The following is a 14,060-nucleotide window of genomic DNA, read 5'->3' as shown; positions in this document are numbered from 1 at the left end:
ATTTATCAATTATGGAATATTCTTGAAACTGTTTACAATCCGATATATATCTGCAGGTTTTACTACATACTTTACACTTTATTATTTTGTCATGCGACTCCACATCATTTCTTAATGCAGACTCAGAACTATGAATATTTGTCTGCTCATTGTGATGATTTTCCTTGGTACGCCCTGCAATGGCTAATTTGGGTAAAGCAGCACATACATTAGTAGCTAAGTTATACATCCAGTCTGCGAAATCTATCAGATCATCACTTTTCAGAGTACTGCGATGTAAGGCCCAGTTCACCTTCATTTGTGAAGGAAGCTTATCCAGGAGCTTGTGCATCAGCATGGGGTTATGAACGAATACAATTGAAATACTCAAAATATGTTCTACAAACGGTTCATAAAAAATAAGAACACCGATCCTGACCGGCAAATAACGGAATGTGCTGTGACGGTCTGGCCAAGTGAGCGCGTCGTCGGCCAGCGTTTGCCAGCATCAACTTGTCCAAACGTGCCTGGGAAGTTTCTGTCTCTCTGTTTTGCTAATCCATCAGTTGAGAGCACAGCGTCAGACGGTTCCTATGAAAATGTATGCGGAAAAATTGAGTTGCTTGTTAAGGCAGGCTCTGAAAAGATGATGTAACTTTCCCAGTTTGCCCTCTTTCGATTGATGGAAAAGACCCACAACATTATTTTTTGTGACTATCTTCTTCTACATTCAATAATGCGGCCACTATAATGACGACTTCTTCATCATAACTGCATGTTTCTGTCACCGCTCAATATCAAGTGAAATTCCGTTGAAATCGAACAAACAGCACCTTCAGTATGCTGGTTGTAGCTGGATATGTGGGCGATGCTATTACCCGTCGCTATCAGGCGACGGACAGCGCCTTGCTGTGGTGTGCCAGACAAGTGAGCGACAAGCTTTATGCGACTACCTAATTAACGGCCAATCAGATGGATTCTCTTCAGGGGGCTATTTACCAAAAAAAATAATATTGTTAAAAAAAGCGAAGGGTGCCATTTTGGCAAACAGCTCCTAACCATGTATTTGGATATTTAACACCCCATGCCCATAGGACTATTTTAAAGTTTATGTTGCTATTGGAACATTTTTTCTCAGTTTTTCAAACTATTATTCATTTTCATCAAAGTCCAGCAGTTTTGGAACGAACTTTGCTGTGATACACTTCATGCACAAAATTTACTAAAAAATTGCATGCCATGAGCCAACTGATATGCCGACATCCTCAGTAACTTCTCTGATAGTGATTCGACGATTCCCCATAACAATTTTTTCCATTTTCTCAACATTTTCATCGATTTTTAATGTGCTGAAACGTCCAGGGCGAGCGTCGTGATTCACCTTTTCTTCACCTTCTGTGAAGAGTTCTCAAACATTTTTCTGACTCAAAGTTTAATCACTGAATGTCACTGTCTACATTTCAAGTGTTTTTGAGCACCTGATTCCATTTTTCACAAAAAATTTGGTGCAAATTCTTTGATCCATTTTTTTCGATAGCAGAGAATCGCCAAACACTCAAAACTCGACATGCAAAACAGCTGAAACTGTAAACATATGTTCGAAACAAGCGTACCAATTTGAAAAAATCATCCAGTTTCGCGGAGCCGGCGCCATTTTTTTTTAATAGACCACTTATATGCTATTAATGTAAAAAAATGTTCATGCGATACCGTTTCCATCACATAGCCTTTGTAAGGCTCCACTGACTTTTCCATTCATGTTAACCAATTTGTTTGGTTCATCTAGGGGACTTTTATCCTCTATACTTACACAACATATCCAGGTAGATACAAATAATTAAAAAAATATTTGATAATTGAATAGAACTGGCCGATAGTTGATGAAAATCTATATTGAAACTAATTGATACAGTTCATTGTAGGCCTACCCACTACAAATATTTCAGATTTCCTGCATAACAATGGTGTAAAAACAACAACGATTTAGGCATGCACATTAGGAATAACAAAGATAAAAGTTCAGTTTCAGAAAAATCGGAAGTGCATAAACTATCATGTGGGTCATGTCCATGTTTTATATAGATCAAACTTGAAGAACAATAAGAGCCCGCATTAAGGAACACAAAAATTCCAGAATGGAAAAATAAATTCAACACATGCCACTCATTTAATCACAGAGAGATATGCGTTTAACCATGAATTTAAGCCGCCCCATTTCCAGAAGAAAGGTTTGAAACTCAACCTGTTGGAGAGTATGGAAATGAACAAATTAAAAAACTCTCAATATCTCATGAACGATTGAACTGAATTGAATAATTCGTTATTTTTGAATCTATTCATTTCCAGGTATAAACAGTTAAGTATATTTACGGTACTTTCGAAAAATGTATTCCTATAGTTAATATTAATAATAAACTTTATTTAATCTTTACAGATCACATGACAATGAGAAACTGTTTGATACATCTCAACATGTTGCATGAATAACATTATACATTTGAAAACATAAATACATGGAACTGTTAAAATTTTATATTTTTGAAAATATGGTCGACACGATTCATCTGGTTTTAGATTGAAAATGAATCGAATAATTCTTTTTTAGGAAACAAATATTCTCTTTGAGTTACTAGAGCATCCCTAGATATTGATGTTATACGATATGTTGCAGTAGATTAGAGCATAATATACATTGATGAGTTGATTGGTATTGAACATATTTTTTTATTGCAATATAGCAAAGTAACCTGTGTTCACTTTTTTGCTTATGGCATCAATATCATTTTCCCAACTCATTCCACTATCTATATGAGTTCCAAGGAATTTCGTAACTTCAGAAAGATGAATAGTTGCTATTTTTGACAATCACTTGAATATCAGTCACAGATCTCCACCTAGAATGGAAATGCATACAGACTGTTTTCTCTGCATTCACTATTAAAAAATGTCTTTCACACCAATTTATGAATTCTCCTGCTAAATTATTTAGTTTTTTCGTAAGTCTTCAGGACTATCTGCATCAATGGCCAATGTAGTATCCTCTGCATAGAGAACTACTGAATTTGAACTGATATATTCAGGTAGATCGTTTATGGATAACAAAAAAATAAGCGGCCCCAAGATCGATCCCTGAGGAACATGACCTTTCCGAGTAGATTTATTCATTAGAAAATAGGCATTCGAGTAGGTAATATGTTAGAGTATAAAATAGTTGTAATTTAGAAGTAACTTTAAGTTTACGCTTGAGAAAGCTATTATTTAGCGAAACACGTGTCGCGGATTTTTTAAAACAATTTATAGTGAAACTCATGAAAACTGTATTCATTATTTTTGAGCTTTTACGCCTGTTATATAGGAATATCTAATGACGTTACGTTGAGTGCCCTGAAGTAGAAACTTCCCCCCAGCTATTTAGCGAGGAGAACCTACTACCCCACTCCATCCACCCCCGCTCTCCGAGCGGTCCTCAACTTACTGATGGGTACTTCAGCAAGATTGACATCTGACCTCTTTTGTTCGAAAGTTAGCCTTTAGGTGCTATTCTTTCGCGATAGGTAAAAATGTTTTGTCATGACTATTTCTATTTGAATGTTTGCAAGGGAGCCCCCAAAAACTAACCGGCGGCTATTGTTATTAGCGTCGAGCGTTCCTCAGTGAATCTAAGAATAATTGAATCGTAGTCGTGTTGCTCTGCTATGACGTTATGAACCCTATTGCTGAACCACACTTAATTATATCGAAATAAGGCCGAGCAAAACTGAATGTTTTATAGAAATATCATACGGGTGCATATTTTGTAAAGAATATAAATAATCATTTCCACTGATTCACTATTTGCACCGTTTTTCTTCTTCTTTTGTTTTTTTAGAAAAATCGATATTCGCTGCAAGTTGTTGCTGCTAACGGTCTGGCTATGTTGCAAGAATCTACCGGGGCCGATCTAAAAGCACTAGAAGCCAGAGTGTCGGCTATTGAGAGGCAGTTGAGATGGGAGTTACCTCTTCCATCGATTGTGGAAGAACTCCAGAAAGAAGTCGAAGGATTCAAAGAAAAGCTAGAAACAACTGAGAGTCTGAGCTGGCTTGGTGAGTCATATTCAAAAAATCTGAATTGCATGTAGAGGTTATGATGCAGTTAATGGTGAATGACCTAGGTATCCAAATTCGGTATATTTAATTATTATTTTGTCGGAGGTCATCTATTTTGAAGACTCTTTCAGTAAAGCTTATTACACACAAACTGTCAGGCTATTGTTATTTATTTATTTATTTATTTGTATCCAAACAGACCTACTGGACTCATTACCTGGATAAATTATATATAATATTACAAATAATTTAAAATGATTTACAAGAGTTATAAATGAAAAATAAAAGTAAACGTGAACTTAACACTATGATTTCTTACAATATAAGTTTTAATTCAACAAATAAGAGAAACTATTTGAGTAGTGATTATAATAAGTTACCATTATGATGATAAATCAATAATTTGTTTGATTATAATGTTTCTAAACATATTTAGAGTTATTGACCAATCCAGATCAATGAGTGTGTTATAATAATTTGATAGTCGACACATGGTTGCAAGAGGAGCTCTAGTAGTTCTATGTAAAACAGGGATATTAAATGTGACAGAAGAGCGCATTCTCCTTGGAGGCACATTAAATCGCAGTAGAGAAAGTAACGTTGGTGAATTAATCTTATTATTAATAATTTTAAACAAAAACATCAAAATGTTAGGCACTCTTCGATCTTCCAAAGTAGAAATTTTAAATTCATGTCTACGATGGGTAGTTCTAAATACATTATAATTGGGATATACATGATGCTTTTTATAATACAGGTATCTTAGAAACTTGTTTTGAATTTTTTCTAGCAAGGATAATGTAGTCTGGTATTCTCCATGCCAAATTATTGCACCAAATTCTAGTTTCGGCCTTATTAAACTGTAATACAAAATTTTGAGGGAATGTATATTGGTAAAATTAAATGATTGTCTAATCAAATAACCTAACAGTCGGTTTGCAGACTTAGCTATATTTTTAATATGCGTAGAAAAGGACAGTAGATGGTCATAAGTAATTCCCAAATCCTTTACCTCAGAACACCGGTTTAGGACCTTTTCATTAATTCTGTACTCTAACATAACAGGTTCTTTTAATCGCGTAATAGACAAAATACTACATTTTTTAACATTGAAATACAGTTTATTTTTTTATACTCCATTCAAAAATGCTATTTAAATCTTTCTGCAATAATATACAGTTTCTAACAGTTCGTATTCTCCCATAAAATTTAAAATCATCAGCGAACAAAACACCCTCAGTATAATTTAATACTGATGGTAAGTCGTTGATGAAGAGAACGAACAGTAGGGGCCCCAAATTAGAGCCCTGGGGAACTCCGGAGTTGGCCTCAAATTCACCAGATGTATTGCCATTGTATTTCACCATTTGATATCTATGTTGCAGATAACTTATTATCAGTTTGAGAAGATTATATGACAGCCCAAACTTACTCAGCTTACACAAGAGTACATCATGATCAACTGTGTCAAATGCCTTTCGAAAATCTATATATATTACATCAAGTTGCGATTTGGCTTCCAAAGTTTCATATGCGTAATTTGTGAAAGTGAGCAAGTTTGTGTTGATAGATTTATTCGCTACAAAGCCATGCTGTTGGGGTATAATATATTTTTCAACATATTCATATAAATGGATAAAAATAATCTGTTCAAATATCTTGGAAGGTGCACACATTATAGATATTGGCCTAAAGTTTTCTATATCCATTTTATTACCCGATTTGAAAATTGGAGTAACGATTGCTGTTTTCCAAGCAGTCGGAAAGGTGTTAGTTGAAATAATCAAATTGAAAATGTGTAGTAGAGGTGTTTCCATCCATTCCCCGCAAGCTTTAAGTACATAAGGTGGAATGCCATCACTTCCAGATGCTTTCTTAGGTTTTAGTTTTTTTAATGCTTTTTTAAAATCTCTTTCGGTTATCGAATTCACAATTAAAACATCATTACACATAGTATTATCCGGTTCAAAATTCAAATTATATGATGCACCTACCGATGCAAACACCGACGAAAAAAAGTTAGCAAAAGTACTCGTAATTTAGTCCTCAGTGATATGATTACCTTTATATACAAATTCACTACATTCTGTAAAATTTCTTCGTTTATTATTTATATGACTCCAGAAACTCTTTACATCCATTGCTAAATTATGTTCTAATTTTTTCATATATTTTTTTTCTTCCATTTCAATCATAGTTCTTGTTTTTTTTCTTATTTCTTTATGTGATGAAATTTCAGTCACGTATTTTACATTTCAAATAGTTAACCAAATTCGTGTTATTTTCAATTGTCTTTTCAACAATTCTACGTATAGAAACGTTGCAGGTTCATTAAACTCACCCCACCTATACTTCGACCTAATTATGTATTACTGCAAGCTTTTCAGTACATTGAATTGTTTGCAGTTCAAATATACAGCAATTAGATAATAAGTGATGAGCAACCAATTCGTATAAACCCGATTCTGGCGAGACTTTTAGTGTGCTTGTCAGGTTAGGTTCAAGGTGAGTGGTCTATTCGACCCACCACCGCAACCCGCAAGGGTTTATTGGCTCACACCTATTCACACTCGACCAAATAAACCCAGCTTCTTAACGAAGCCGATTAGTTTGTATGGTGAGTGGTCTTTCAGAGGTCAGATGGTAACAATATGACTCTGCCGAATTCTAATAACGTCAGTCGGTCCCAAGCGGGGTAGGCACAAAGTATGTGTTCTGTTGTTTCATCATTTTCCAAACAGAGACGACACACACTGTCTACCGACAGTCCAAGTCTCTGTATATGATGATTCAAATGACAGTGAACTGTAAGAAGGCCTGTTAGACATCGTAGTTCATCACTACGATAGTCTAACAAGTGTTTGGTATCAAGTTTTGAAGGATGAATAAACGCCTTGGAGGGAGCCAATCCTGGAAGATTCTGCCAGAAGTCCATAACTCTTCTTGCATGTACTCTTCGATGTAAGATGTCAACTTTATTACGAATAAAACGAAACTCTTGGTAATGACTTGTTTCAATTAAACTACCTGGAAAAACCAACATTTCAGTTGATATACATATCCTCCATTTCGAAAAAAAAAAAATCAGTAACTGATGTGAAGTTATAGTACATGAATTATTTGCGTGCAAAAACTAAACATGAAACTTCACTCCTACAACGTCCAGACCTTTCTGCAGATGATAATTGATAACCAGCCTCTGGACTTTAAGTTCAACACGTTATTAGTATACCTGATAGACACAATTTCATGCGAATTTTGAAAAAAAAAATACTCCAATGAAAGATATGTCTGTTTTTGGACGCCATCTAAAGTATGGAAACAGAATTAAAAATAAGTTTGAGAGAAAATATAGTGATTAAAAAGGTGTGTAGTGAACAGTATTATGCGTTTTCGTGAAGATAAGAATAACATATGTAGAATATCAGTTTTTTTTAACAAATAACCTTACTCAAAGGTGTTTTACTTCACAAATTCTTAAAATGCAACAATTCCTTTCCTTCTAAGAAGGTGGAAAAGTCTGCGAAATATTGGTGTGAGTTCACTGACGCACATTTTAAGCAGGATGACGAATACTTCATCAGGACCAGACGCGTTGTTGATATCAAGCTGTTGCAAAATTCACCTGACAAGACGTTGTCGAAAAGTGATTTCCAGCATTGTGGATTCTAGTGTGGGAATTTTGGGTGGTGTCTTCCCCAGAAAATCGACTATGACGCAAATTGTTCAGCTAGTGAATTTACTTTTTATGGCTGCAATTGAACCATCCGCTTGCGGTAGTGGTTTTGATTAACATCTTCAGCTATCACCCAGAAGCAACCGGCCCTGTTGGGATTGGTAAGCAGTTTATCCCTAATTCTCTGATTGTGAAGTTCTTTGCTTTCATTTATTCTAAGTTTGCAGCATCCAATCGGAACCTTGTGGAACACCCAACTCGAGGTTGGTGTGAATATTACTAAAGTTTTTTCCCAACACCAAATCGTTATTTTAACACCTCGACACGTGTTTCGATCACCAAGTGATCATCTTCAAGAGGAAGATTAAACTGTAGTAGGTAGGTGTGTTTCGTAGAGTGTGAGAAGGATGTCATGAAAATTGCAAAAAGTTTAGCTACATAAAAAAGTGAGATTTTGAGCTCGTACCGGCCTTGTTCATCTACTGGTTTGAATTTCCTGGTGTACGCGCGGTAGCTTCTGATTGGTTGACTGAATGACGGCAAAAATGGAGGAGTGGACTCTAAAAGTCTAAGGCCCAATTCACACAGAATGGACGTCTGGCAGAGACGAGGCGCGGACCTTTGTCCCTTCCGTGTGAACTGGGTCTTGTCCAAAAACCGTCAGGATAGACCTACTCAAATTTGCACGTATTTTTCCATGAGGAGTAGCTCAGAACTATTTCACTACATACATAGAGGCATCCTCGGTGGGACTGGAAACACCAGTCCAACTGAAATGAAGTTTATATTTTGAAAATATTATCTCTGATCTTCAGGAAGTAATGGATGTATTTGAAATATTTCTGAAAGTTACATTTGAAAGTATCTTGCTATTGACCGAGTTTATAGTTGTAATAGCCAATCAGATTATTTAACCTTCAGAATAATCAACTTGTCTCAAAATTCCTGACGAAATAAAACATGAACCATGTGTTCGGAAAACTTCTTTGACATTACAGTCACAATCTATTTCAACTTCACTAACACTTCATCTATAGTTCAATCAGAATAGCTGCGGAAACAGTGAAAACGTTTACCATTCAATTAAAATGGTTCACAACTCCCTGAATCCACTTCAACTCACTCGGTTCCCTGAGAGAAATATTGACTATCTCGTTCATTAGTACGGTTGATTGAAGAATTTTTCATCTCATTGCTTTGGTTTCACTTTTGTTTTTCATTCTTTTTTCATGAGTATTGTAGAATGGGATGCTCTCATGCAACAATAAATTTATAGAACAAGAGTTATAAAAAAAAATGGGAGTTCACTAGCAAAACTCAGCAGTTTCATTAATTAATTCATGAGGAACAGGTTAACAAACAGATATTTGTTTCATTTCGGCAGTAGATTCATTGTGATAAAGCTCAGCGAACGACTTATGATGGGAATTTTATAATAATGAGTTGGAAAATTGAAGTTGCCTAGGAATCAGTATAAGAAAGACTACTTACTAGTTACCACGGTTCATTCATCTGGTGAATGATTTTATGAAAACAAAGGTGACGATAATACAAAGCAAAAATATAATAGTTGGATAGTTCGAAAAAAAATCCTTAGTCTTATTTGACGCACGAGACTTTCTCTTTTCTTTGTAATGGATTTCTAAACTCGAGTAAAATGGACAATAACAATGTGTCAAAATCGAGAAATTCCCATATTCATCAATTAGCATTCCACTAATCATTACCTTGTTTGAGCTAGAAGATGGTGAGGTATTTTGACCACTGGTGAGGATGGGTTAAAAACAGAAAAATCGAAATGAACTTGGATAAAACGGAGGAGCAACAGGAATATGTATCACTTATGTTGGACGTTGTTCACAGTTGAGGTCTGAGGGAGCAGATGTCTGTCAACCCCAACAAAACTGTAACGATCTCCTTCACCAGGAGGAGAAAGTTGGACGATCCAACGCCACTTTCCCTCCATGGTGAGGTCATTCCATTCGGAACGGAGGTGAAATATCTTGGCATTGTCCTTCTTCGATTGACGTCTTGTTTATTTTGTGGAAATTCATGTTCACTGAGGATACACTACAAAAACACACTTTTGTCTAGTTTTGAAAATGGTGTTATAGCCGAAACCGGTCAACAATAAAGAAATATAGTGGAAAATAGACGAAAGTGTGTTTTAGTAGTGTATCCTCAGTGATCTTGGCATTGTCCTTGATAAAAAAAACTCACCTGGAACGCTCACTTGGAAAAAGTTTTACACAAGGCCAGACTGTCCCTATAGACATATCAAAGGATTTGAGGTGAAACTTGAGGTTTAGATTCCAAACAAATTCATTGGATCTATGTGATGATTATCAGACTAATGAACACTTATGATGCAATTGCGTGGTGGCCGAAAACTTTACAGGAAACGACATAGTTGAAGCTCTCTGGCTTACAGACACAGGATTGTCTGGCCATCAGTGATGCCATCAGTACAACACCGTCAGTGGCCTTGGAGATCCTTCTAGATCTACCTCCTACGCATATCGCCAATTGCACAAATCCATTTAATGCTGAGTGCAACAGCCTGTTGCAGAATCCAACCTCATACACAAGTCAATAAAAATGATCTCGGGCAGTCAAGCGGCATTGGAAGCTCTTGACTCCTCCCGAGTAACGTCTGGGTTGCCAATAACGACTCTCTTCGATAGGAAGACTTAACAGATTGTTTCTGGTATAGATTTCTGGCCATACTGGCTTGGAAGGCAATGAAGTTGCTGACTCCCTTGCAAAGGAGAATGCTGCAAGCAGCTTCATCAGACCAGAACCTGTCATTGGCATCGCTTTAGGCTTTGCCAAACAGAGATTGAACACTTGGATGGCAAGAAGATTTATAGACTTCTGCAGGGTGCATACTCTGTGCCTGCCTCGGTGGAGACCGAATCAGGATTTTAGATTTCGGCAGAGCCGTACTCTTGCCATCTGATCTGAAACACCACTCACCATACAAACTTATCGGCTTCGCTAAGAGGCTGGGTTCATTTGGCCGAGTGTGAATAGGTGTGAGCCACAATGAACTCTTGCGGGTTGCGGTGGAGGGTCGAGTGAACCCACTCACTTTGGACCTAACCCTAACTACTTATGTTATAATCTTCAGCAACACTGAATGTTATTAGGTACATTCTGATTATTTCATAGGAAGTTGAACGTTTATAAAAAACATCTTGCAGGTTTCTATGGCATCGAGAGACAGTGTTTAGTTTTGGTACCGAAAAAGTGTTTCTACAATAGATCCATTTCACGTCAGAGATTCGAGTTTCACCTGAAAAAATCGATATCGATTATAAATTCCTACGAATATCAATGAGTTTATTCACCTGTTTTCACTAGAACTAATAAATAATGGATCATATCCAATCTTCTAGGTAATTGAATCAATCAAATACTTGGTTGATCCATACGCGTACATACAACATATACAGCGTGACTCACGGTCGATGGTAGGTTGGACGTTTCTGGAAAACGCAAAGCATGATTTTTCTGAAAATTCCACCTCTCACATTTCCTTACCTGTTCTATCGATCTAAAATATTTTCAGCATTGCGGCGTTACCACTTCCAACAAAAAGTCCTAGCAACTTTATTTTTTCAAATGAAACACCCGATATATTAATACATTTTTGGAATCGCTCTGGTATTTTAATTCTTTTATGTTGATAATGTCCTATACCTATCTCTATCTGTTTTCGAGATAAAAAATAAATTGTGCTTAATATGGTCCAAAACATAGCCTTAATTGAAATTAAGTACATCAGTACTCTCAATTCATGGGAAGTTGATATTTTGAAGATAGTTTGGACAAACTCGAAATATTCAAATAACCCCAAGAAATCGATTCCATATCATACAGGGCGTGCTGAAATTACTATAAATTCCATTATACATAAAAGTAGTCAAAAGTTCATTTTTTCAAATGAAACCCCCTGTATATTACTCGGTAAATTGAAAGATGGTGAAGAATGCTTCAAGACGATATATCATGTCCCTATACCCGAATCGTCAAGTTTTCTCAATAAAGTCGCTTCTTCTAGAAACATTATTTTTTTTAGAATTTGGATTTAGGTAGCAGTGAAATTATCAAGCTTATAGCAGTTTGGTTACTTTCATAAGTGGTTTACAAAGAGTTATCGACAGTGTTTCGAATCATCTTCCAAAATGAATGCAAATATCGTTTATTCAAACGAAGTTCTTACATTCTAAACACTTTAAAATGTTTTTTTGTACGCGACTTGTGGTTGCTTTTTCAATTTCCTGGGGATCCAGATCTTCAATACTCCGCACTATTCGCCGTCGCAATTCTTCTTTGGTAGGCACTGGAGTACTGTACACCCTTTCTTTTAAAACACCCCATAAAAAGTCAAGTGGCGTGAGATCGGGTGATCTCGATGGCCAATCCCACGGCCCTAAACGCCTAAACCAACGATCTTCGAAGAGTTCGTCAAGTTTCCTGGAAACTTCATGGGTGGAATGAGCTGACGCTCCATCCAGTTGAAACCACGAATTCCTATATTCCTCTAAAGGCAAATTTTCAAGAAAATCGGTTACAGTCGTTCTCAATATTTGGAGATATCTCTCTGCATTCAGTGTGTCTTCATGAATGAAAAAGCTAATTTTATTGTTCTTCAGAATACAGAAAACATTCAGGTCAAATTTTTCTTGAAAACCAATTTCTTTTGTAATATGAGGATTATGATCAGCCCAAAAATGTTTATTCCTTCTATTGAAAAATACCATCCCTCGTAAATTTTGATTCGTCGCCCCAAATTATTTTTGACCAAAATTCCCGATCTTCCTGTGTATGAATCGAAAGGGATTCACAAAAATGCATTCTACGTTCGATAAACTTCGAACGTAGAACTTTGGTAAATTTATACGGATGCATTCCGTGATTTTTCAAAATTCGTTGTACTGAAGCATGTGATACACCTAAATATTTTTCTGCACTGTGAATAGAAGCTTCTGGATATGCATAAAAATATGCCAAAACGTTAACAGGATTGTTCTCATTTGAAGTAACAGGTTTTTGGTATGAAGGCACTTTTAACATGGAGCCATAGTTTTGGCAATTTTTTGAAACACCGTCAATAACCATTTATCAGTTACTTATAAAAGTAACGGAACTGCTATAAGCTTGATAATTTCACTGCTACCTAAATCCAAATTCTAAAAAAAAAAGGTTTCTAGAAGAAGCGACTTTATTGAGAAAACTTGACGATTTAGGTATAGGGACATGATAGATCATCTTGAAGCATTTTTAACTGTCTTTCAATTTACCGAGTGATATACAGGGGGTTTCATTTGAAAAAATGAACTTTTGACTACTTTTATGCACAATGGAAATAATAGTAATTTTAGCACGCCCTGTATGATATGGAGTCGATTTTTTGGTGTTATTTGAATATTTCGAATTTGTCCAAACTATCATCAAAATATCAACTTTTCATTCAATTAAGGCTATGTTTTGGACCATATTTAGCACAGTTTATTTTTTATCTCGAAAACAGATAGGGATAGGTATAGGACATTATTATTAAAAAAGTAATAAAATACTGGAGCGATTCCAAAAATGTATTAATATACGGTGTGTTCCATTTAAAAAATTAAGTTGCTAGGACTTTTTGACGCAAGTGGCAACGCCGCAATGCTGAAAATATTTTAGATCGATAGAATAGGTAAGGAAATGTGAGAGGTGAAATTTTCAGAAAAATCATGCTTTGCGATTTCCAGAAACGTCTAACCTACCATCGACCGTGAGTCACGCCGTAGACTGAATTCGATATTCTCGTAACTTGTTAGTTCAAAATCACCACGAATCTACAGAACTTGATATTTCACTTGTATTATCCTTGTTATGTTGTTGCATTAACGTTATTACAATTATTTCTGCTGTGACAATTTTTCATTACAAATAATGGTGAACATCTCATGTTGGATGTCGTCGAACAAAATTGCATTTTTATCAAAAATCGTTGCTGCGATCGATTTCCCACACGAATACTTCTATTCAGAAAATTGTTAAGGTACCTAACCTGATTTCGTTGAAAATATTAAAAAATATCTTTCATTTCAAAGTTTTGGGGTGTGTGTGACGATCCTGCTGTATATATTGTTGGAAAGATGTTATTTCGAGTGGTCGAAAACATTTTTCATTTTATTAAATTTTTTTTGTTGTTGAATATATATGGCTATATTATGCGTTTACATTGATGCGCAATCTAAGAAGACGCAAATTCGTTCAGTACATGGGGCATGACACATTTCACATGAGTATCAGTTATATCAAAT

At 35.8% G+C, this 14,060-nt stretch overlaps 1 protein-coding gene across 3 annotated transcripts in view; it reads left to right on the top strand.

The window, feature by feature from the left end:
* Pde9 (Phosphodiesterase 9) overlaps nucleotides 1-14,060 on the top strand; it is a 470,530-nt gene that overhangs the window by 375,082 nt on the left and 81,388 nt on the right. For all 3 annotated transcript variants that reach the window (XM_074174076.1, XM_074174077.1, XM_074174075.1), the window contains one exon: nucleotides 3,848-4,064. In XM_074174076.1, the coding sequence (XP_074030177.1) occupies nucleotides 3,848-4,064 (217 nt within the window). The remainder of the gene's footprint in view (nucleotides 1-3,847; nucleotides 4,065-14,060) is intronic.

Source organism: Leptinotarsa decemlineata, unplaced genomic scaffold, assembly GCF_025532065.1.
Source record: "Leptinotarsa decemlineata unplaced genomic scaffold, Ldec_3_MD MMD2_tig00000505_RagTag_RagTag, whole genome shotgun sequence".
Classification (NCBI taxonomy): Eukaryota; Metazoa; Arthropoda; class Insecta; order Coleoptera; family Chrysomelidae; genus Leptinotarsa; species Leptinotarsa decemlineata.
The sequence above is the reverse complement of the archived record's forward strand: the minus strand, read 5'-3'. Positions and strand labels throughout refer to the sequence as shown.